Source organism: Sander lucioperca, chromosome 3 (assembly GCF_008315115.2).
Source record: "Sander lucioperca isolate FBNREF2018 chromosome 3, SLUC_FBN_1.2, whole genome shotgun sequence".
NCBI lineage: Eukaryota > Metazoa > Chordata > Actinopteri > Perciformes > Percidae > Sander > Sander lucioperca.
In genome coordinates this window covers 24140226-24164378 of record NC_050175.1, presented here as the reverse complement: position 1 = coordinate 24164378, position 24153 = coordinate 24140226, and the positions used below count along the sequence as shown (strand labels likewise).

At 39.6% G+C, this 24153-nt stretch overlaps 1 protein-coding gene across 11 annotated transcripts in view; it reads right to left on the bottom strand.

The window, feature by feature from the left end:
• The window catches only part of sox6 (SRY-box transcription factor 6), a 137030-nt gene that overhangs the window by 102318 nt on the left and 10559 nt on the right, over positions 1-24153 (bottom strand). For 7 of the 11 annotated variants that reach the window (XM_035999563.1, XM_031324215.2, XM_031324210.2 and 4 more), the window contains 2 exons: positions 11802-11871; positions 2946-2996 (listed from right to left, as the gene is read on the bottom strand). In XM_035999563.1, coding sequence (XP_035855456.1) covers positions 2946-2980 — 35 coding nt within the window. In that variant the 5' untranslated portion in view covers positions 2981-2996; positions 11802-11871. The remainder of the gene's footprint in view (positions 1-2945; positions 2997-11801; positions 11872-24153) is intronic. The other 4 variants (XM_035999566.1, XM_035999564.1, XM_031324217.2 and 1 more) reach the window with 1 other exon arrangement.

Here is a 24153-nt window from a genome sequence, read left to right as displayed (position 1 = left end):
GCCCAGCCATTTAGAAATTAAAATATCCCAGAGAGAAGATTATGATAAATAGAGGCTGAAAATGAAATATTTTGTCAAAAAAGGTCCACATCTAAACTTACTGGATGAGAGCTCAGCGGGTTTGTAGAAACGATGTTGCAAGTATTAGCTGTGCTCCATTGTAAAGGAGTGAGAGAGACAGAGCTCGAGGGCAGGAGGAATGCTAAGTGGGCCCCTTAGCCTAGTCAACCTTCAGTGGGTTTCATTTATCTTCATCTTGTTAGACTAAATTAATTAACAATCTCAATGTTACACACTTTCTCCTTTCATTACATCAAATAATGGCAGAAATGTAGGGGGAGGTCCTGCCCACTGGGAGTAGAGACTGAAGACATCTCTCTCTCTCTCTCTCTCTCTCTCTCTCTCTCTCTCTCTCTCTCTCTCTCTCCCCCTTTCTCGCTCACTCTCATTTTCTCAGTCTCTTTGACTACACAAACAAAAACCTGTTAAACGTCTTCCATAAACATATAAAAAATGTATCTAAAATGAAAACACATCTTTTCAACAAAGAAAAACTGTGAGGCGTACAATAACACAAGCCCAAATAGTTGTCTGTTAAAGACGTGCACATTGTATACTGTAGTTAAGAGAACTTCTGTGTTAGTTTTAGAAATATTGGGAATTTTAAACAGACCGTCCTTATTATGAGACAGTACAAAGGCTTTGACTTGTACGTAAAATGTGGAGTTTAGACTTTTCCCCATCACATCTGAAGAGTTTGATGTATTTTTCACGATGGCCATGTATCAGAACTCACTGTGTGTATGACTCAAAATAAAACTTGTGTCTCATTACAATACAAAAAAAACAAATGAAAGGCCCATCCGGTATGCTACTGAGATATGACATACAGTATAAAAAGTCGATAACATCTGCACATTGGAGCAGAAATGTATGAGCATGTTCAGAAAGCCTACCTTTGACCTAATTCAGTTGCTTGGGAAAAGATACTGGGATTCTTCACTAGAGGAATGTCTTAACTGCCACATCCATCCACCCTTGTTTCTATCCTTTTCTCCCCTTTCACCCCCACCCCACAGCCCACTCCAGGACACAAGTCTTATCCAAGCAAAATGGCTAACTCTGAAGCAAAGCCTGCCTTTAATCTTGGCCTGATTGTTGAGGCCTCCAATCTCCAGCCAGTGTGCATGATATCTTTCTACTGGTGCTTCTCCTTTAATTAAAACAGACATTGAGAGAAGGATGTGGATTAGCAGTACAATAATGTGTTTACTTAGAATAATCAGTGTTTCCTCACAGCTATGAGAACAAAAGGAAATTGATGAGAAACAGCCAAGGTCAAAGGTCATGTTTCTTTTTTTCTTTTCTTTTCTTTTGTAGATGTGAGATTGGATGCAGTAATATTCCAGGTGAATTTGAGATATGCTTCTGTCAGACCTCTTCCAGTGCAACATACAGTATACAGTACATATTTAGTGCAGTTAGTTATCCACCAAACTGGTTTCAACAGGTACTGAGAGTTAAACGCTGCCCTCCACTTTGTACCATTACAAAAAAAGCGGAAATGAGCATAGGCAGTGTGCAAAATGTAACATGATGTATGCCTGAATAACTTCTGTCAAACCATCGCAGATATACAACACCAGATAAATCGGTGCCACACCATGAACGATAAAACAGATACTTTACATTTCTGCATTACATATTTTATTTATTTACTGCATCAAATATTTCACATATTTATGAATGTATACTAAATATATGGCTTTTTTCAATTTCTTGAATATAGAAAATAAAAATAAATGGTTTCAGTTAACAGTCATAGATGCATATGAAAAAGCCTGTGAGTAAAATGTATACAGTATTATTCTGCAAGATTAACTGTGCCATTGGTCACAATTTATATTCTGTCAGAACTCAGAGCACAACTTGCTTTTTCTGAAGCTTATAAATGTGGATGATCTCAATTTTACTTTAATGATTATGGTTTCACATTATTTAATTCTAAAGATTAAAAAACATACAGTAAATGTAAATGTATGAGAGATTTTCCTATTTAATTTCTTTGACTAGCGAGAGTAATGGTATCAAATTGTCCTTTCTTTTTAAAATGCCCCCAACAGTTCTGAGAGAAAAAAGCTGTTAATTTAATCAAATAAGTGACCTTTTGAAAAAGAAATCAAAGAGGATTCATTAGCTTTAGTAAAGTTTGGCTGACAGCAGCTTTGAAAGGCAGATGCTGCTGCTGTGGCTTCTAATGAGCCAACCCTAATTAGGGAGCAACACTGGAGCCTAGAGAAGGTGGTTGACTAGGAAAGGAGCCAATGGTAAATACACTCTTATTTACTTCCTCTGTGTGTAATGACAGCACAAATTTTTAATTAGAATCACAGGAAGGGTAAAGACAAAAAATGTAAATCTTTATGGTAGGTTGAATACAAACACACTACACAACAGGAAACAACAGTACATCACAAGATAGATATACCAGCAACTGCCTCACCCCAGCATCCCTGATTAGGGTGGTTAGTAAGTGAGGGCAGATGGGGAGAGGGGTCAGACAAAAGCATGCAGTGTAAAGACACAGAAAGCCTGATCTGCAGGTCCTTTAAGCTGTGAAAGGGAAAGGAAGGAGAGAAAAAAAAAAAAGGGACAGCTCCTACATGTGTCCCTTAAGTTGTTGATGTGTGCTTTCAGTCTGACTGGAGGCTATCAGGGTGAGCATGCCAGTCAGCCACACACTACATGAACACAATCATAACACACAGCTCGGGTTTGTTTGACAATGTTCAAATACACAGACACATGCGCACACACAAACATGAGCACGCACACACAGTACAAAGTCTAAAGCTAACAATGTGTCAGAAAAACATAACCCCTGTTAGCCCACTACCACCCTGCCCGATCTGTGACTAAATGGCAACAACGGAAATTAAACTAACCTCAGTAAAAAGCTGCTACGAAGAAAGCCCTCCATGTCAGCGTGTGGGGTTCTGGCAGGAAAAATCACAGAGAACCATTTTCACTATTAAAGGAGTGATAATCAAGAAGGAGAAAAGAGAGAAAGGGGGAGAAAGAAAGAGAAAAAGAAAGAAAAACACAGAGCATACATCTTCCTCCTACAATAAGGCATGTCTTTAATTAAAGCAGAAATATGGCTACGAACCCATCCTCTCTTTTTATGAACTGACATCATTAATTATACCTCTTTGCATCGAGGGAGTGGATTTGCATACAACATCGGTTTGCACTGAGAGCCTGATGATATGTTTGCATCAAATAAACTCTGCCTACTGATCTCTATACAGTCTTTTTCCACGGCTGTGTGCACATATATACATGTACATCCAGCATTGTAACCACAGATCCCAGAGCAGCCCCAGTCTGTTCAGAGTAGCTAATGGTGGTCCAGCTGCAGCTCATGTGTGGCGAGGGTGCTGTGGCTTCTGGGAGCCCGGCCACAAGGGACCTAAGCTGGGACTTACAGCGTCAATGAGGCAAAAGGATGTGGTCATGATGTCACCACTTGTAGGGGTCGTTCAGAAGCCTTACCCACAAAATACTGGAGACATATTGCTAAAAATTACTTACAACAGGTTTCCATTATGCTATGTTATTGGTCTGTATAATATACACTTTTATTGGGTTAAGATTGGGTGGAAATTGATTAGGACTTCCATGTGCTTTGTTTTAAGTGGTAAGCGATTCCAGAGAACTGATTTGTGAGTGGAACGTTTGCCAGTGGTTGAAATTCAAATGCCTACTTAGATCTCACAACTACCCTTATAAAGATACTCAGCCACTGAAATATGGCAAGGATATCTTGCAAAAATATTTGCAGCATTATAAGATGTCATTTCATCACTCCACCATCCTTTAATTCAATTTCATAACTTTGACTGACAGTCTTCAGATCAAAATTCCTCCATAACACTAATGGAAAGAAAAATACTCCTATTCTGAACTTTTAACACTCTCTCATGCACACTATCATGAATAACACAAAACGCAACAGCAAATGACATCTCAGCCCTTAAACACTGTAAGTTTGAGTGACATGGGTGTAATTTGGCATTTTGTCCTCTTGCTCTCGTGGCGTTTGAGACAAAGCCTCTGAGAGAATGGAAAGAATGAGCTGGGCCCAAGGACACTGTGCCTTTCAGTCTGGCCAGCACTTAGCAAGGCAGTGGATCCACAAGGCCCAGAGGACTCAGCCGAGACTTTTCTCACAATAAGGTGTCTGGGGAGGCGGGAGTGGCATAGCTACGGGCGCTGCAGCTCTGCTCTTTTCTCCACTCAGCTGAGCCCAGCGCACATAATACCATCACCATGCCACAGCACACCAAGCCAGTGACAACGTGAGAAAACAACCGTCAAACAGTGCAGAGCAGATCAAGCGTGTCTCCTCACTTCTCTGAGTGCAAAAAGCCCACATACTCTAAAGCAGGCGCACACAAACTAAAACAATTACCAACCTAAAATGTGAATTCGCTCTGAGCTTACAGTATATGTAAACAAATTCTGGTACACATTCCAGAAATTAGGAAGATGAATAGAAACGGTTGAGTTTGATGCAGAAAGAAAAGAGTGCTTTGTTCATCCTGTCAATGGTTATGCAGTGGCAGGATGAACAGAGCACTCTTTTATTATGTGAGTGTATGTTTATTTATTTTAACGCCACCTGAATCCCTCAGCAGACCTGCTCAAACAGTTAAGTAGCAGCAGAGAAAATGAAATTAGGCTATGCTCAGTTTCTATCTTTATCTTTGGTCGTAGTCCATAACTCTTGTTCTTTCACTCTGTGTGCTTGTGTTTCCTCAGCTGTGCCTGCTGTCCACAGCAGTCCCATTGTGGTCAGAAACAACTGAACTTGGAAGCAAAGGTGCGGTTTGGAGAGCAAATGACCAAACTCAGGAAAAAGTGACCAAGCCACATTGTATTTGCTCTTCTCAGAAAACAAAAAAACAAGAATGTCTTTGAATTAAGGCTAGTCCACAATTCAAGGGCATGCTTTTTTGGTTAAGGAGAAGGAGGGAGGATAGACATCACTAAGTTGGCCTGGATTAGTCTGATCAGCACAGCAGCCCTTTCGAAGAATGAGCCTCTGCCAAAAGCTGCCTCTGCCTAACCAAGTCTCCCACCATCTGCAACAAATGTGCTCTATTAAAGCAGTACCATATGGACAACAAGCTAGCTATTAACACGGCTTCAGCACATCCCCTTAACCTAGCCCAGATTTCAAACTTCCAGTCAAATTGACTGCTGATTTAATGCACCGCCAGCAGCCATGTGGGTCTTGGCACGAGACGGCACTCTCAGCCTTCAGTCATTAACAGGCTCACGTAGTAAGCAGCGCACAGCGAGACACAGAAGTTAGCTACACAGATCCTACCAGTAACTACATCCCAGGTTACTTGTTATATCCCTTAACGAAACCCATATGAGAAAATGTAGCAATATCCAAAGAGGAGGATACAGAGAGCAAGAGTCTACACTGATCCAGGAACTCCAACTTTTCTTAAGACAAGTAAACCAGGGCTCAAAACACTCTATTGTACAGAGTGGAAACAAGCTTATGAAGCAGATATACCCACAGAGTGGCATCATAACTGGTGGCTTATGTCTCAGTTCTTCCACAGTGATGGAGAGTGAATTTGCTCCCTCTGCATGGATCCAAAATGGCAGTGATTAACCCTGCAGGGTGTGAGGGGGGGGCTCTTTAATCCCTGTGGGCCGAGCGGCCATGTTGACGCCTCTCCCCTCTCTGAGTCATTGGGGGACCCACCCACCGTTGACAAAGCCATGCTCTCTTCTCCTCGACCATGACGCCATGGCTATGAGCCCTCTGCTCTACGACCCAGAGACAACACACACACACACCAAATCAGTTACAGTTCTATGGTTTTAACCCAACTCCAAAGTTCAGTAAATACATTTTGTTTGTTTATCTTTTCTCCTCCTGTCTCAGCTGCTTAGATACTGTGCATAATTAGAGTGGAAACACATTTCTTCTATTAGAAGCCTGAATGTATACAGAGCTGTGGACTAAGTCTTAGCAAAAGTCAGAATACAGTTATATTTTAGATTTAGATTTTAACCATGTTAATTATTAACCAATTTTGTTCTTCATGATAACAATATGTCTGCCTGTACAGACCATTATACCAGGCCTGTACAGACTTTTTTTTTTTTCAATGAACAGACAATTGTGATTTCTTTACAGAGTGAAAATCAATAGCAAGCCTGGTTTGAAATTATATTATTATGATTATCAGAGTTCACATTGGATCTGCTATGGATTTTATTTATTTCAACTCTTGAACACGGAAAATAAGATCATTGTTCCACAACGTCTCTTGTCAGTAGTGTCCCTATGCAAATTAAAGTGATAAGCTAAAGACTGCCTGATGACAGTCTAATTAAATAAGTCTTTCAGTGCTCCAAGTAGAGCAATGGCATGTGTGAAAAGGTACTGTTGGTTTGTGAGGAGGGAGATCCAGAGAGGGGAAAAAAGCTGTCCAAGCAATCCCAACATCCCAGCAGACATCTTTGCACCAACTCAACACCCAGTCAAATGAAATATGGTGATACCTGGTCCAGCACGTGTCCACACACACTGACATATTTGGATTTACACCTACTGTACAGTGTCGTACACACACACACACACACTATGTTATCTTTACTAGTGTCCCATTGACCCCCTCCCCCAATCCCCTAACCTACACACACACACACACACCTCAGTTAGAGCTGCCAGATGAGTAGTGAATTAATTTGTGTGAGCCACTCCAACATTAGGAAGGTGTGTTGAAAGGTGTCTGCTCATGTTTCAAATTAAACGCGCTGCTGGTCAGCATTAGCACCTCGCCACCCGTCGGCAACTGACACTTAGGGGGTTGGGGGGATGGGAGGAAGGAGGGGAGCCCATCCGCCGTTCACACTGGAATAATTAGAACATGTCAGGAAGAATTAATTTCCTCATTTTTCAAAAGGATACACAGAAATTACCATGTTATTATATGACAGGGTCCCTGGGAGGATTGGATTAAATTTGATTTCTTGCGCAGCCCACACAACAAATTAAAGTCATAAATAAGATGGAAAGAAGCGGGGCACAGAGCATATGTTTATGGCAATGAGTGAAGCCAAGGGACCAGAAACAACTATCTTCATTTCATTTTATTTAAATCAGGACGACACCGTGTGTCTGAATGACAGCAGTTGCTAATGGGTCGAGATTAGAGGCTTCTTGATATTAACACAGAGATCAAACAAATTCAACTAAAAAGCAATAGAACGTACAGTGTGTGTGCTACTAGATGAGCCTATTCTGCACAGAATGACTTGCTTGATCTAGGTCTTATCTTACCACAAATTAACTTCTTTATTTTTCTTTGTCTACTGATTTCTTACTTATTTACATATTCAGCTTTTCCTTTAAATATCACATATGCCACAGAGTATAAGCCTGTTTGAGAGTTGTAGGTAGCAACATTTCATCCTGTCCAAGTCAGTCAAACCCCATTCATTTTGCAGTTACAGTCAACAGAAAATGAATGGCTGAATTTGCTTTGAGTGTCATACTGACAGACAAATGACACAAATGCCAAGTATAGAAACAATGGCATTTGGAAACTGACTATACAAATATTTACCTTTGTATCTGTATTAAAAACAGATTATCCGTCATATTGTATGATTTCCCAGAGAGGATAAAAGCACCACAAATGAAAAAACAAAGCCTCTGAAAAGAGGAATAAAGGACAATGAAATTAGATATCTTATTTAAGATGAGATACATCCCAATTTAAAGAGCATATTCAGCTGACCCAATCTAACAACACAATACTGGACACCATCTCTCTTCCTGGTGCCCAGATTTGACTGTTACAATTTAATACCGGCTTGCCTGGGAAGAGTTTTTCAACTCTTTCAAAATGGGCCGTCATTAGACTCTAGCACTCCCCTGGGCACCACAAACTTTAAATAATTTGCGAATCAATTAGCTGGCTACTCTCAACGCAACAGGGATTTCACACTCCAGGGTCGTGGTGCATTATCAGTTGGAGACGATTCATGGCGTTTTGGGAGAAAAGTTCATGGTTGAAATCATTAATTCATTTTACCGGACTTTTAGTTATGCATTACTTTCCACAGCTGGGGTAGCAAGAAGATTGATGGCATGTTCTTTGGTCCTGTTTTCTGCCGTATATAGCCACTAGGTGAAACTCTGTCCTACAGTACAGGGGAACATACCTCGAAAACCAGGACAGCAGCCAAGTCCATATTAGGTTTTTATTCTAGAATGAAATAAAGTCCATCAAACCTTCAAATAATGATAATAATAATAAACTCAGAGGTCAGCTCCTTTTCACGTGATTAAATATAGACCACACTTAATCACCAACTGTAAAAAAGAGCCCAGACAAGAACCCACCTAATTAATTTGCCAACACTAAAAGCATATTTTAGCATTTCAAAATGTGGTCATTTATGAGTAATACAAGCTATTAATTGCATGCAGAGTTTAGGAAGATGGATCAACTTTGGGGGGGCTGTTTACGTTCTTGCCAGGTAATGATGTGCAAAAATTAGTTTTCCAAATTCGCACTGGGATCCTCTGAAGCAATCGAGGCTGATGAAATTGAAATCTTTGTTAGATGGTCTTTGTCAAGCGGCCTGTGTTAAGCAACATATTGACCTTAATCACTACAGGGTCAGTGGGCTGAAGAGGCCCATTTGATAAATAATGGATGACGAATAACCATTCAAAGGTTATTCATTTTCATTTTACGGTGAAGTGCGGTTTATTTCATTTTGACAAAATGTCTCCCCTGCCTCCTCCCCTTGAGTGGTGCCATCAATAGTGGGATGAGAGCCGTGAGACCATGAGGCTTTTGCTTATTAGATAAATGGCACATACTAACAAAGAGTGTATGGCCTCTTCAGATGGTCCAACATATCCTCAGGTGTTTCCAAATGAGATTGCAGGCGTGTAATTAAACTTGTTCTATAAGTGCTGCGGACACAAACTAAATTACTTCCTGTCATGTTTTGAGATCAATTAAATCTGTAGATCAAAGGATCTCAATTTCGGATTGTATGAAGTTCCAACTTAACGGTGCCGTAGGTAGGATTGCGAAGATCCAGGACTTAGCCAAAAAATTTGAACATCTACAACTTCTCAGTCCCCCCCCCCTTTCCGCTAAAGCCCAAAACGGTCTCCTAAGCCCCTCCCCCAAAAAAGGGATAATGAATGCGTGTGCATGAGCAGTGATTGACACGCAGTTAGACACCCCCCCTGGCCCTGATTGGTGCATCTGAACAGGGAGCGGTGGATTTTTGCAAATCACACTACAAATTACCTGCTTCATGTAGTTCTACTCGAACATAGGGTCAGTTTCAGCAAATATGACAGAAAGTTAGTTTTATAAGGTTTACCTACTGCACCTTTAATGTTGCTGAAAAGCAGGATGGCAGTGAATGCTAGCCCATTACGGCTTCATGTGTATTTTCTTTTATAACAAATACTGACTGGTGCCTAATAACATTACAGTGATTTAATAACATAACCACCAACACTTGTAATATTGAGTATTATCAAAACTTCAGGAGGCAATGTACTGTATTAGCTACCTGAGAATGAGCAGTTTTAGCTAGACTAGCAGGGGGCAGTAGACATAACACAGGTATTTATTTTAATTTTATTAGGATCCCATTAGCTGATGCAGAACATCAGCTACTCTTCCTGGGGTAGATTATTCATATCCCGTTAAGTATTCACAATTTTTATAAATAATAAATAATTTATTTTCAAACAAGCATATAGTTCATCTAGTAGAGGCTTGAGACATTTCTTGCTGCGTGGGGATGTTTTTCTATACTCTAACTAGTTTTGACAAAAACATTGATGAAGCCAATACTTAAACATTGAAAAATATAGGCAATTTCTCACTGATTTGCAGCAAACCATGTTAACCATCTTAGGCTTCTACTGTAGGTAGGCTCTGCTGATAACTCAACTGGGATCTTTACATGTACATCTTTTATTAAAATTGTCTGTTAGTGAAGCTAGGGTATGTTACACGACATCTGGTGTCAGGTATCTCAAATTACTTAGAAAGTTTTAAAAGGAAAGCTGCAGCAGGTTGATAAAGTAAAAGTTCCAGTATATATGTATGTGTGTGAGCACACCAGTAGTTGATTATAGCTAATATTAGTAGTCAGAGATGTATTGTTCTTGACATTTTGTCCATGTTCTAAACAAAAACTGGCATATGCTCAATGTGGTACATTAACTGAGAAGTGTTTATTGCCACCATTGTCTGTTATTAGACATCTGTCAACAACGTGTGCAGTAATGTATTTTGTATATTGATGTGTACACAGTGCTTTTAATAACTTTGATTAATTAGATGCTCTATTAATGTTCATCTGACTGACTGTCATAGTACGACCACTTTACGAGTTCAAGCCATTCACAACAAACTCAACAAAACTGTGCAGCAAAGACAGCTCGCTGGTAGACAGGTGCATGTTCATCTGAGCAGAAGACTGTGTGTGGTGTGAAATGGCATGATTAAACAATGGTAAATGGCCATGAACTTTGAATTCAGAGACATTTCCCAGCTGTTATTGAAGAGCTCCTCAACCACATTAATTTGACTCCCATGATATCTCCAACTGACATTTGAAAGAAAAGAATTATATCAATGAAGTTCCTCACCTTTATTTGCTTAATATCTAAGATAGATTTTTATTAGAAAACCTGCACGCACAGAAGCTGAGCAAAGATTGTTTAAGTAATATTTGTGTAGATGCAGAGAGGACTGTAGTATTCTCTATTCTGCTTTCTTTTCTCTTTTTTTTTTTAAAGCAAAATGGCGCATTTCATAGCAACTGTTTTACTGTATTGTCTTTTAAAAAATTCCACTTTTATTGCCCGGGTTAAACACAGGTCTGTAACTGCTATGGTGGAAAAAGATGAGTATGCTTTCCTGTAGAACCTACACAATTACTATGCAGTTGATATATAATATTATGGGATTATTTAGTATTCTAAAGGTTGTTGCATTCATTTATCATAATGAGACCAAATAAAGTTAAATTTTATTGAATTTTGTTGACAAAGTTAAAATCCCTGCTTATGTGCAGTTGTGTGATTGTAGAAACACTGTAGTTGCCAATTCAAAAATGAGTTTGGATATTTTAATGGAGTTCTCTCCACAGTGTCACAACAGGTAGCATATTTGGTTAATGATACTTGAACTTCCAATATTATTTCCAAGTCTTATTCCAAGCTAATTACATTCAAGGTTTCACATTTTTGACCAATGTCACCTGTAAATACATTCCAAAAGACTTTTCTCCAAAGGCTGATGTGTGTATGCTAGTGTGGGAAATGCTTTTTATGTTCTGTAAGGCTTTAAATAGCCATTTAGATACTAGAAAGCCTAAATTTGACCTTAACATTGCAACTCAAAGTAAAGCAAAGTGGATCATATCACACAGGGAGCAATAAAGTGTAAAAGAAGGAGAAAGAAAAAAATAATCCTGAGTAACCACAACACAATATTGAAGTAGAACAAAATGCAAGAAAAATAAGTTGGAGGATCTAATGTTTAAATAGTCTGTCAGTAACTGTGTCTCTATATAACTGTCTAATTGTGCATATATTGTGTGCCTATCCAATTGTCCACCTCATTTGATGCAGGTGTTCAGTGTGGGTGAAAGACAGCGGGGTGTATGAGACATGTGGCAAGACAGAAACAGTCGAGGGGCAAATTGATACTTACAAAAACTGAAAGACTCAATCCCCAGCTTCCAGCTATCACTGGTCGGTTGATTTTGAATTCATGTAAAAACCTGAAATGTAAGCAAAAAGAAGACAGAAAAGGGCTGTTTTTAAGTTTGTCCTTGTATGCATCATCTAATTTTTTATAACTGTATAAATAGAGCTTGGGACCGGGAGGTCGCCGGTTCAATTTCCAGACCAGCAGGATAAAATCTGGGTGGGCAAAGTGAAAGAGCAGCGCTTGTCCCTCCCTCATTACCACCACTGAGGTACCCTTGAGCAAGGCCCTTAACCCCAACCGCTCCAGTGGAGCTGCTCAGTGGCCAGCAGATCAGACTGTGTTGTACTGGGCAGCTTCCAGGTATGAACTGTGTGAATGTGACAGGTCGTCGTTGCAAATGAGAAGTTGTTCTCAATCGACTTACCTGGATAAATAAAGGCTAAATATATATATATATATATATATATATATATATATATATATATATATATATATATATATATATATATATATATATATATATCTTGCATTTGATTAAAGGAACACCAGTGAATTTGGAACATGGTTAAAATCAACAGGGGCATTAGATAACTGTATTTACCGACATTAACAAATAGAGAGAGAACAAGAGGAAGAGAATTGAGGCCATAGTGACTGTTGGCTGAGGGTCAGAGTCTCCACAGCTGTGCTAATGTAAAACAGCTTTGTTAGTGTCTGACCTCCAGTACTCAGCTGTCACCAATGGGAATCTGTCCTAGACAATGTTTAAAATCTACTTCTCTGCTACCTCATTAATCTGTCTTCCATTTGGTGGATTCAGCTAATAAACAGCTTTAATATGAAATGGTTGTTTTAATTAATTTTGCTTTCTTTTATCAAGCACTGCCTGCTAATGATTTATTTAGGGGCCATGCTCTACTAGTTTTAGCATGTCTATTGAAGTGCTGCAACTCAAGAGCTTTGTTGGAGAATGCACACATTACAGGAAACTCCAGTACTATATACACTTAAGTGTGTGTAAGTGCATACACCTTTTTAGAAGAAATGACAATAGAGAGAAAAACACTCACTGATCAGACCATCAAGCTCGAGGGATGAAAATTCTGTACGCTCATTCATGTTCATTTTCTCACATTATCTTGTTTTTCACAATAAGCCAAGATCTCATTACCAGCTGATTTATACAATTAGTATGCCTCAGCACTGCCAATTAAAAAAGGCCAAGGGTTTTTTAAGGTCACGCTTAACTGATCTGTCACTAATTTGCGCTACAGCACCTCAGTCTCCCATCGCCGGGGCCAATAAACCACCATCAGCAAGACCAGATAAATGTACTGACTACCACTGCATTGTCAGAGCACAGCACGAAGTCTGCTATGTGGAAGGCTGGAGGGTTAACAGAATGAGCCAGATAAAGGCAGGAGTTGCAGACAGGTCTGAATGTGTATAGCCTTGAGGCTGTAGTTGACAATGGGGAAGAGGGGACCCAGGTGACCACGGCAGAAAGGAAAGCTGTTACATGAATAGCACCTCAGAGTTTAAAGTCTACTCTTGCTCTCTACTGTCACGTGACTGAGAGGAATGGCGTACTAATCTCTCTTGCACTACTCTGGCCTTAAAAACTTGATATTCTGCTTAAGCGACAATTTATGTTCACTAAAGAATTGGCCTTGCCAATGATATAGTTATATAATAGAGTTACCAATGCAGTAAAAAGAATCGGAAACTTCAGATCAGAACACTGCCGACAGTAAAGCCTTGAAAGACTTAACCAAAGAGCTAAACTTGTTAAAAACAAAGTTTACCAACCTGGTGGAGGCACATAGTAGGAAAAATAATTGACATTAAAAATAATTATCATACATTATCCAAATTGTGCTGGCTGGTTTGCGAAGTATTGTATGGTTCGCTGATGCATTTGTTGTGGTACTGTCCTTTTGTTAAGCTGTTTTGGTCGAATATTACTGAAAACTTGTTTTCCTAATATAGGTATCAAACCTTGTCCAGTAACTTGTATGTTAGGTGTGAAAACGGCCATTGTGCAACGAAATATTGTATTATAGCACTGGCCTTCTTATCAGGATCATCTTAATGAATTGTATTGCAAAATATTAATAAAAAAAGTAATAAAATAAAGTCTACTCCTGCCTCTCAAATGACACTGAACACACACTGTTTCACTGTTCACTCTAGCTGCAACCACCCACTCCTGTGCTCACAAACACACACACACACACACACACACGCACGCACGCACGCACACACACACACACACACACACACACACACACACACACACACACACACACACACACACACACACTACTACATTACACGGATGGTAATTCAATAAACCAGTCTGTCAAACATCTGACTATAGACTTAATTCCTGTTGTGCCTAAATAAATGAGAGCTCTTATAATTACAGAGAGTATACATTAACAAACCTTTGAATTCATAATCTGATGGTAATTAGGAACAATGAGGTAAATAATAAATGGGGAAATGTATTCCTTATTCATTGGTTATTTAAGTTCATTATTTGTCTGAGGGAGAAAAAAAACAAAGGAATTTATAATTGCAAATAATGAGAGAATCCAAATGATATTATAATGAAGCAAATGTAGTAATCCCTGTGGTGTAATAAGAGTCAGTGTCAACTGGCCTATTGTAGCTGCATGTAGCAGCTTTTTTCCTGCTGTGAATTAGACCTACAGGCAGGAAACATAAAACAGGCACTCCCCATTCCTAATTAGAGGATCTGGGACTTATTAAACACAATTTCAGTCAATCCCAAATTCAAATGATTAGTTTTAACACATTTTTCTAAATAAATTGTAAACACACTTAAATGATATATGTTCCATTATTATTTTGAAAGTTAGAGACAGAAACTGTCAGGGGTGACAGGAAAAATAAATTTGCCACAAGTGAACAGCCACAAAGAAAACTATGTTTCAGTTAAAATAATAATACACTGAAAATACTGGAGGTTTAGCGCTCAGATATAAACATCCAAACAGACTGATGTAGCTGACATCAAAGGCGCAGGGACAGAGAGCTCACAGCCACCTGTGGCATTTCTCTCAAAGAGTGGCCTTTTCTCTAGCTTTGGCTGGTCATAGCTACCTCACACACACACACACACACACACACACACACACACACACACACACGAAAATGTTGCGCACACACTAAAGTCGCCACAAAAGCTTTTATATGCAGCAAAGCAGAGTTGAAAATTATAGCATCACTTGCAGTGCTGAAATTTGTCAAGGAACACACACACACACACACACACACACAATCTTTCTGTACCTAAACTCAATGAAGACAGAAACCATTTGGTTTGTGCTTGATGAAATTGAAGTGAAACAAAATTGGGGACACCAAGTGGATAAGCTGTCCCTGAGCCACGCTGGTTTGAAAATCCAAAATTTGTCCTGAAATTTATGCATAGCGCACAACACTATCATTGCAGACATGTGGAATTTGAATCTACAGTGGGTATATAAGTTGGTGGGTTAACTCATTCACTTGTACTTAAACCTCCCACATAGAAACTGCTTGTGTATCTTTTATATTACACATTAAACAAACTGCTGGAATTGCCATTTCAGCTGAAGCCTCTTGTACAGTACATAAAGGAAAGCAGTTTTTACAATCACAACTCAGAAAGATTTCCTTTCCAATCAACTGAACCTTCAAATTCCAGGAATGTGTTCATGTACAGTGTGGGCTACGCTTGATTTTATTTCCCCTGACCATAACAGTGAGTTGTGTTTTTCAAACATCATGTGATAATGGCTCAGTTATCAATAGACAACATCACCACAACTGTACACAGCACAGGGCAGACCAACCACTACATAGCTGTGTCGACCAAATTCAGGTTTTGTGTTTTGTGTACTTTAAGTCTACATTGAAAACTACTACATGTGGGACATGTTTAAATTGTATGTATGTCTGCATGCCTGCTGCATACATGTATGTAAATACACATTTCACTATGTGTAGTTTTGTGTGGATATGCTTGAGGCAAGCCAAAACTTGTACTTCAACTTCTGTTTGGAATTCATCCAGATCTGCAACATGTTTTAAAAAAAAAAAAAAAAAAAAAAAAAATCCAATCCTCCATTGCAAATCCTCTCTCTCTCATGCATCCAAACACACTAAAGTAGGAATTTTGCAGAGTTAGTTATTTTGACAATAGAGGTAATCTATGCCATCAGCAGGCTGCTCCCTACCTGGATGCTGTGTGGTTATCTCTGCAGAAGCAGCAGCCACACAGTCAGTCAGGCCGGGGACTGCATGGGGGAGTTTGGGATGCAATGAGGTGAGGCTATAACAGTGGTCCCAGGGGAAATAGGGAAATGGGAGGAAGCGGTTGGGGGGGGGGTGGGGGTGAAGGGGTGAAGGGGTGAAGCGCAGAACATTCTGCCACAGAAGGGTCTGATATAGTAATTGAACACATGTGATTGTCTGTTAAATATCCAGTTTCATAAAGTCAATCCTCTCTGCAGTAGCATAATCTGTGAAATATGAAATGACAGCTCCCGTGCAGTGAGTAATCACCATAACCGGGAATGAGAGGACATTGCTGGTCAGGAAACAGCTAGTGTTCAGGTAGGCTGTGGACACTTTGGCATAGATCGTTTGTGGATTCATTGTTAGCTCATAGATTAATTCACTTCTAATGGTAAGATAAACCACGGACAACCTAGGACAACAAAAAAAAAATCCAGTGCTGTGTTGTTAGAAAGACAAGCTGTATTTCTATAAGAAATCCACCATATCATTGAGTTATTTGGTGTTGGAAACAGGTCAATCACGTGCAAACAGCTGTTTCATGCTCCAGCACACCGTTAACTGTCACAGCCTTGCAAATCTCTCTTCTCTCCTCTTTTTATCTTTGCCCTCTGTCCGCCTCAAACTGCCTTTTTTCTGTCTATGGTTGATCTTGTCCTGTCGCTGAACTACAACAGACTAGACACTCACAAAATGTCTAGCACCAACGTGTCAGGAATGACGACCAGAGCATCACACCAGTGAAAATATCTTGGTTGAGAGTGAAACAGTGAGCGGTATTTTGGCAGAGCTGAAGTGCAATAGTGTCAGAAAAGAAAATCAGCAGCTATTATACCCAGAGTTTGTTGCAAGCAATAGCCTGAAACAGATACAGTGCTGTGGCTGAACAAGGCTTTCATGTGCTGCTCTGCAAATACACTGTCTGTCATTTCCTCTGCGTCAAATAACAAGAATAAAAGTCTATTTACTGAGCAACTGGGTTGAGGCAGGGTGAAGGGAGAGAATCGACCAGCAAATAGAATGTTATCCTCCACAGTGGATGGCATTCAGTCCCCAGTGCTCCTAACAGGCAGGCGTGCAACCTATCAATTCTCTTTGATGCCCTCTCACATATTCTTCACTCCAAAGACTGTAAAGACAGAGAACACAGAATAGGCTTGTCTTTTTGCACACTGATGAGACCTCTTTTCTTAACTTCCAAGATATACACACATATTTTCTTTTCCTTTTTTTTTACTTTCTCAGTTTCTTTCTTATTCAGTGTGGGGTTTGTGTATTTGTGTATGTTGGGGGCAGGGGTATGAAAACAAGTCTTTCCCTCTCTCCCAGGTAATGTGTTTATTTTCCTGGACCCATCTTCTAGTTTTCCTGCGTGGTGGCGTTTCTACCCTCTTATCGCCTGGCCCTCACGGGGCACTTTAGCCCCTCAAATCCTGTTCACCACATACTGGTTTTAGAATCTGTGAAATGAGTGCTAGAGAAGCGTGGCCACAATGCCTGCCTGTGTTGCTACTGGACTCAAATGGGCTTGGTGCTTTTTTGTCCAGGGAGATGCATTAATAGAAGTTTTTAACACCTCAAAGGAGGTTGGGCCTTTGTGGAGCCACACTAGAGAAGCCTGGCAGTCTCCTGAGGAGGCAGACACACTGAGTGCTGCAGGACTAAGAGCTAGAGGAGCAGAATCAGCAGGGGCATCACTCTGCTTTGGGCACCAGGCAGACACATACACATGTACACCCACATATACTGTATGATTGCACTTACATACATAGCGCACGTACGAACACATGCACTCACACACAAATATTACAAAGATTGGAATGGCATGTTCCAACTATCTCAAATTTCTGCAAACACAACATCAAATGGACATATGTCAAATATATTATAACAGTCGTATTATATTTCCAATCTGATAAATTAACCAACAGCAAATTCCTACATCGTTTACACATCTCTAACACATGCACTGTAACCTAGTTACATGTAGAAAATCAAACAGCCTGCAGCAGTAACCAAACAATAAGAAATAATTAATCTGAATAAAATACTGTATCCACCAGTTAATATACAACATACAGTAGCTAACTGTAAATAGATTCATATGTGATTGTACAAACACGCTCAATAAATATGACAAATACATCCAGCACAACAAGCGCTGCCATTTCCTACTTATTGATTTCAGCTCCACTGTTTGAAAATAATTTCCTCATTTCCATCACAATTTTCCTTATTGAAATTCTTTTTTTTATTCCCGAGTACAGCCCAACAGCTGGCATTTACAATCAGTCTTTATGCTGTTTAGATTTCTACAATAAGCATTTAGATGCAAATATCTCTGCCTTGTACAAAGAAATCGCAACTTCTGTCAGAAGCAACACAATCAACCTGCAATTGTCTCCTGGCTCCAAGTGGTTTCCAGTGTCAAGGCCTAAGCCGTAAGCATCTCTATTCAAATGATTCCCTATTTCAGGCACGGTTTAGTGTGGATATTTTCCAACAGTACTGCACTGAAAATCAATCACATGGTGAATTAAACCAGAAAGGAAACGACTGATCCATAAATGATCAGGTTACAACAAGGCATTGGTGTCTGCAAATTATTCAGTGTTTTCCTTGTTCGAGGAGAAGCAGCGACGTGCTATTTGATAGTGGTCTTTTCCACCAATGACTTTTATTACTCTCGCACATTTTTCGATATGCAGAGGCAGACTTAAGTTGGCAATAATTGTTTTAGCGGCAAGCTCAGCAGAATGCAGGCAGACAACTTTAACTAAGGCCATGTGGGGACCTTTGTAGCATGTAACAGAGTAAAGAAAGTCTGGGCTGCAGTGTTCTCAGAAAAGGTAGGACTACAGTTGTTATGTGTGTATTCCATGTTGAAAAACCTTTATCTTTCATTGATATAACACTGTACTGTACAGCATTTCACTGCATGTTTCTATGTACCCTGCTAAAAAGTTGACAAATAATAAGTGATAAAATTTGTAGTCTTTCTTCTCTGATGAAATACTATACCAATTTAATGACTGATTAAAACAGAGCACACACACAGGACAACTCAATTTACTTGAAGAAAATTGACGAAATCTTAGATTTAACGGTCATATAAATAAATAAAAAACTAAGCCTGTACTGTAGTGCATGTGGCCATGGTGTAAATCTAATACCGATGAGGGCATATGCTTTGCTTTGGCTCTACTGGCCCCTGTACAGCCATTTTAACAATTAACAATATAACCTCTGTTTTTTATTTTTTATTTACAGTTGCAGAGGTCATTTGTCTTTTTTTGAAACCCACAATTAATAACAGCGTTTGCAAATGCAAATGAGTCCATTTAGGGGGAGGGAAAATGATCAGTTTGAGAATATTTCTGCCTTCTTAATCTTCTTAAGAGGGAAATGATTTAAAAGGAGGACACAAATCTCCAGTGACATGGCAGGAACTGTAGGTCTCTCTCTCTCTCACTCTCTCTCTCTCTCTCTCTCTCTCTCTCTCTCTCTCTCTCCTCCTGTTCTCATCTCCCTCATTTCTCCCTCATTTCTCCCTCATTTCTCCCTCATGCCCCCCATCCCCATTTCTCTCTCTCTTCCTAATTTACCTCTCCCCCCTTGTTGCCCTGTAGAGGTGGAAGGGCCAGGAGTAAGGGACAAGACGCTCAGAGCAGGGCTCTAAATGGCTTGCCCCAGAGGAAACAAATGTAGTGTTTGAGCAACTGATCACTAGTATAATTGAGTTGAACACTCCTTTTCTGTATTAACAAAAAGAGCCTTTCAAATAAAAGGTCAAATTACCTCTCCAGTCAGGCAATAAATAAGTCAAACAAGGTAAGAGGTTCCTGCCAGCTTATGTTAGTGGCAAATTTAATTAGCGGAAATACAGGAGGCTCTTCCATTCCATACTGCAATGAACAGAAGCAGCGTTGGAGTCCCAATTGTACAGCAAAGGAATGAAAAAAATATCTATCATCACTTGGTTAATTATTCTCATCATTTAAACTCACATTTCACAGACTTACTCTATCGGTGTGAATGAACCCCATAATTTAAGAAATACAGCCTTAATATTATAATACCACTAAGATATCCACAGAGATTTTGCAAATAATGAAAATGGGGGGGACTTGAGTCTGGATACGGTTCATGGCCGTATACATCTGCACACTTTTTAATTCATGATTTTACCCCATCATGTAAGGTATCCTATTAGCTCATTGTCCATTGATTTGCAGCACAAGGAAAGAAAATGTGCATAAAGTAAGGCTTCAGTCTGGACTGGAGGCACATAAGGTGGCTGAGCAACGCACAGAACAAGGGAAAGAGAGAGAGACAGAGAGAGACAACACTGCTCTACACCCAGCTAGCTACAATGTCGCCTTTGTGACATAATGCACACTGTACAGCAGATTGTGGAAAATAATCCAAAATGTACTGGTTCACATATCCAGCAATAACAACTGACATCACAACCTGTGCCATATATGCCATGTTTCTGGGCACATTTTACATTTACTGGAGAATGAGGGGGGTAAGGAAAACATTGTCAAGCAGTTATTATATTCCCATCATGTCCTGGGAGCCCATTACAGCATGGCACAAGCAATGGTAAAACTGAGAAACTCAGCAGGCAGAGCGCTGGGGAGCACTTAGACAGAGAGTACAAACCTACTGCGCACTGTTAACTGCTGGAGAAAGATGTAGTTCAAACAAACACTTTGCACCTACAGATTATGTGTATTTAAATTCTAGTCATTAAGGTTTAGTTTGGTCCTGTAAGTGTTTAGCTGGTTTCTATATGTTACTATTAGTGTTAGACCAATAACCTTCAGGTGTCTTTGCAGAGCATGAAAAAAAGTGAAGAAGAGAACGCAGTAGAAGAGCAGGAGGAAGAGGCTAGTGTGGCTATTTAGAAAATAGTAACATTAGGTTAACTGTGCTGAAAACACGACAGGTGGGTGACATGAAAGATCACTGTGTTTTCTTCACTTGCCCAACATATGCTTTTCATTATTCTACAAGAAAAACTGACATTGCTCCAAGCAAAAGAAAGAAGGCCCTGCATGGCCACTACCACTCACCGCAAACTAGTTTTCAAGTATATCTTACATTACATATGAGTATACATTTTAAAGCCGAGTATGCTGTGAACATTCCATTGGGACAAAATGAAAATGTAAATAGATTATATTGCGTGTCCAAACATGCAGTAAGTGCTGCAAGGTAAGTATGATCTATGTAATAAAAGAAAAACACTTTTCAGGATTATTTTTCTCTGAATATAACAGACGTAAATTTCAATTGAATGAGCCCTGCAGCCTTTTAAATAAAACTAACTGGCTGGTTCCTACAACCTTTAGAAATGTCAGTTAAAATGTACATTGAATAAAACATATAAATAAATGTGCTGAAATATGTGACTTCCATCCAGCTAAAAAAAATTCACAGCTGTACTATTTCAATGTTTAAATGGCAAAATAATATTTTCAAAGAACTGCCATGGGTGTGTGTGTGTGTGTGTGTGTGTGTGTGTGTGTGTGTGTGTGTGTGTGTGTGTGTGTGTGCATGTGCATGTGCTTGTGTCAGTGCATGTGTGCCTGTATGTGTCCAAATACGTGTGCATGTCTGCAATTCCAAACGGCCCCCTAAACGTGGTTTTGGGCAGACTATGGCCTAACAGTAAAATGTTGAAATTGGAAAAAATATTACCCTTCTTTCTCTTGAATAGCCGAGAGATAAGCACCCTTAGCAATGAAGCCAGTGGAGTTTAAGCTTATTATGAATACCTCTCAGAGCGCAAAAGCATGTACTGTAGAAATCAAAGGGAGTAATAGGCAGGTAAGCCTGTGTCATTTTAAGGAGGAAGTCAGTTGTGAAATTGTAAAATCGCAAGGCCTGGCTGACAATCTCCTGCCCTCAGAACACTCCCATAAATGATTTCTAATGGCAGTTGCTATCACATATCTGAAAAAGTTAGAAGTTTGTGAGGCGAAAAGAAAGAAAGTCCAATGCTAATCTTTCCATTCATGAAGACTAATAATAATAAGACAATTTATCTCTTTGATTAAACCCTCTGAAGTTCACAAGAATGCGTGATTCTGTGCTGGTGCCCTAAGCTTCCCGAAGTAGACCTGGCTTTGCAAAACATTCCTCATGGTTTCATGTTCAATTGGCTGTGAAAGTCTGAAGCGTTACCCTTACATGCCGGACAGAGACCATAAACAACTGAGGTGGTCATCTTAATTTATTATTATTATTATTATTATTATTATTATTATTATTATTATTATTCATAATAATAATAATAATAATTAGTATTATTATTAATATTCATATTCATATTATTATCATTATGTTTGGGGTACAAGAGCTGTTCATCAAATGTTTGAATTCCTACATGAAGCAAGTGCACATATACTCACAAAAAACATCAGCTGTAGCAGCATATTCGTTTGTGTATCTTCTGCCTAATAGCTTATGTTCTAAAGCTCCTCTGCTGTAGATCTGCTGTAAAGACGATATCATAGCACGACTGCTCCGAGGAAGCCCGGACTCTAGAGCAAAACACACACAGGCTCATGCATACTGTGCTATTTCTCCTCTGAATATTCATCCATGTTTCCACATCATCTGCAGGTCTCCTAATCACAGTCACTTCCCCTTTAATCACAGGGCTCTAATTAGGTCCTAATAAACCATTTTGCCGTCCTCTTGGAGCGCCTCTGTGTCACTCACACATCAAACCAAGAAATACTATATTAAGGGGCTGTCAACCTCAAAGCAAAGCTCCTCCAGCAGCAGTGATACAGATACTGCAGGCACACCCTCTTACACTAATTGAAATTATCGAAAGCTCCGCTTGCATGTGACACTTGGCCATGTCTGAAACCGTGGCCTGAAGTACAGCAGTCAAAAGCATGATGGTTGTGCCAGCACTACTGCATTCTCTGATGTCAGGTAATTGTTTAAACCTGAGTGGATATGGCACAGGGCCTCATGCTGCCTGTTCTGCCAAGAGAAAAAAAAAATTGCTAGCACTTTTCTCTTCTGTTTCTTCTTCTTCTATTTTAGTTCAGTCCAGCATGAGCCTCAATGATTCCATGTTCATCTTGGAGAACCAGTGTTGGGGATGATGATCACTGACCACAAGTTGATAATGATGACTGTTTAATTAGAAGCCTTTCTTTGGCCTGGCCACAACCCAAACTCCTCCACCCTGCAGATGGTAACCAATAAATTTAGCTTTGCTGAGGATGAGGAGGAACATTGTACCTCCCCAGTTTACCCTCAACCCCACCCCTAACCAAAGACATAAAGCCTTTCTCCTTGCTATCACAAAAAAACGCAACCATAGCCCTGCTGCACGTGCATATGTACGAGCAAGCATCTGACTGGGATGGTGTCTTCTACAGTTTATGTTCATTTGCATTTCATTTGCAATTAGTAATACGTTTGAGGAAATGTAAGACCGTCAGATTGAAGTTATATTCATTATTGTTTTTAATTCCATCTTTTTTGGAAGTTTCAGTTTTTCATTAACATACATTTTTATATTAACTGTTGCTGCAAATAGTTTATTGTCAATTGTCTTTGCCACAATACCCACTCCTTGCAACTAAAGCATAATTACATTTATGATTTTTGTTTAGGCAACTCAAAGCATTTCGTTAGAGTTGGGGAATCACTGTGGTCATGGTAAGTGCATTATGGTTAAGGTTGGGAAACTAAAACACTTCGTTAAGGTTGGCAGCAACATCAAGAAACATTCAAAAAGTCAACTGTGATGGGATCCAAAACTGGGCTTGGCCTCCTCCCTGTGACTTTACACTGCAGTATAAGAACGTAACTCTGCGAACAAGCCTCGACAGTGAACGTAAATCGCTATTGCAAATTAGCTGCATATGAACAAAATTGTAGGAGGGAAGGTTTTGAGGTCATTTGTATATATTTGTACGCAGTCTGCAGGGTCATTAGTTGTGGTCGTATAATATTCCAGCAAAAGCAAAAGATCCACCTTTTTCTAAATCTAAACATTTTTGGTCAT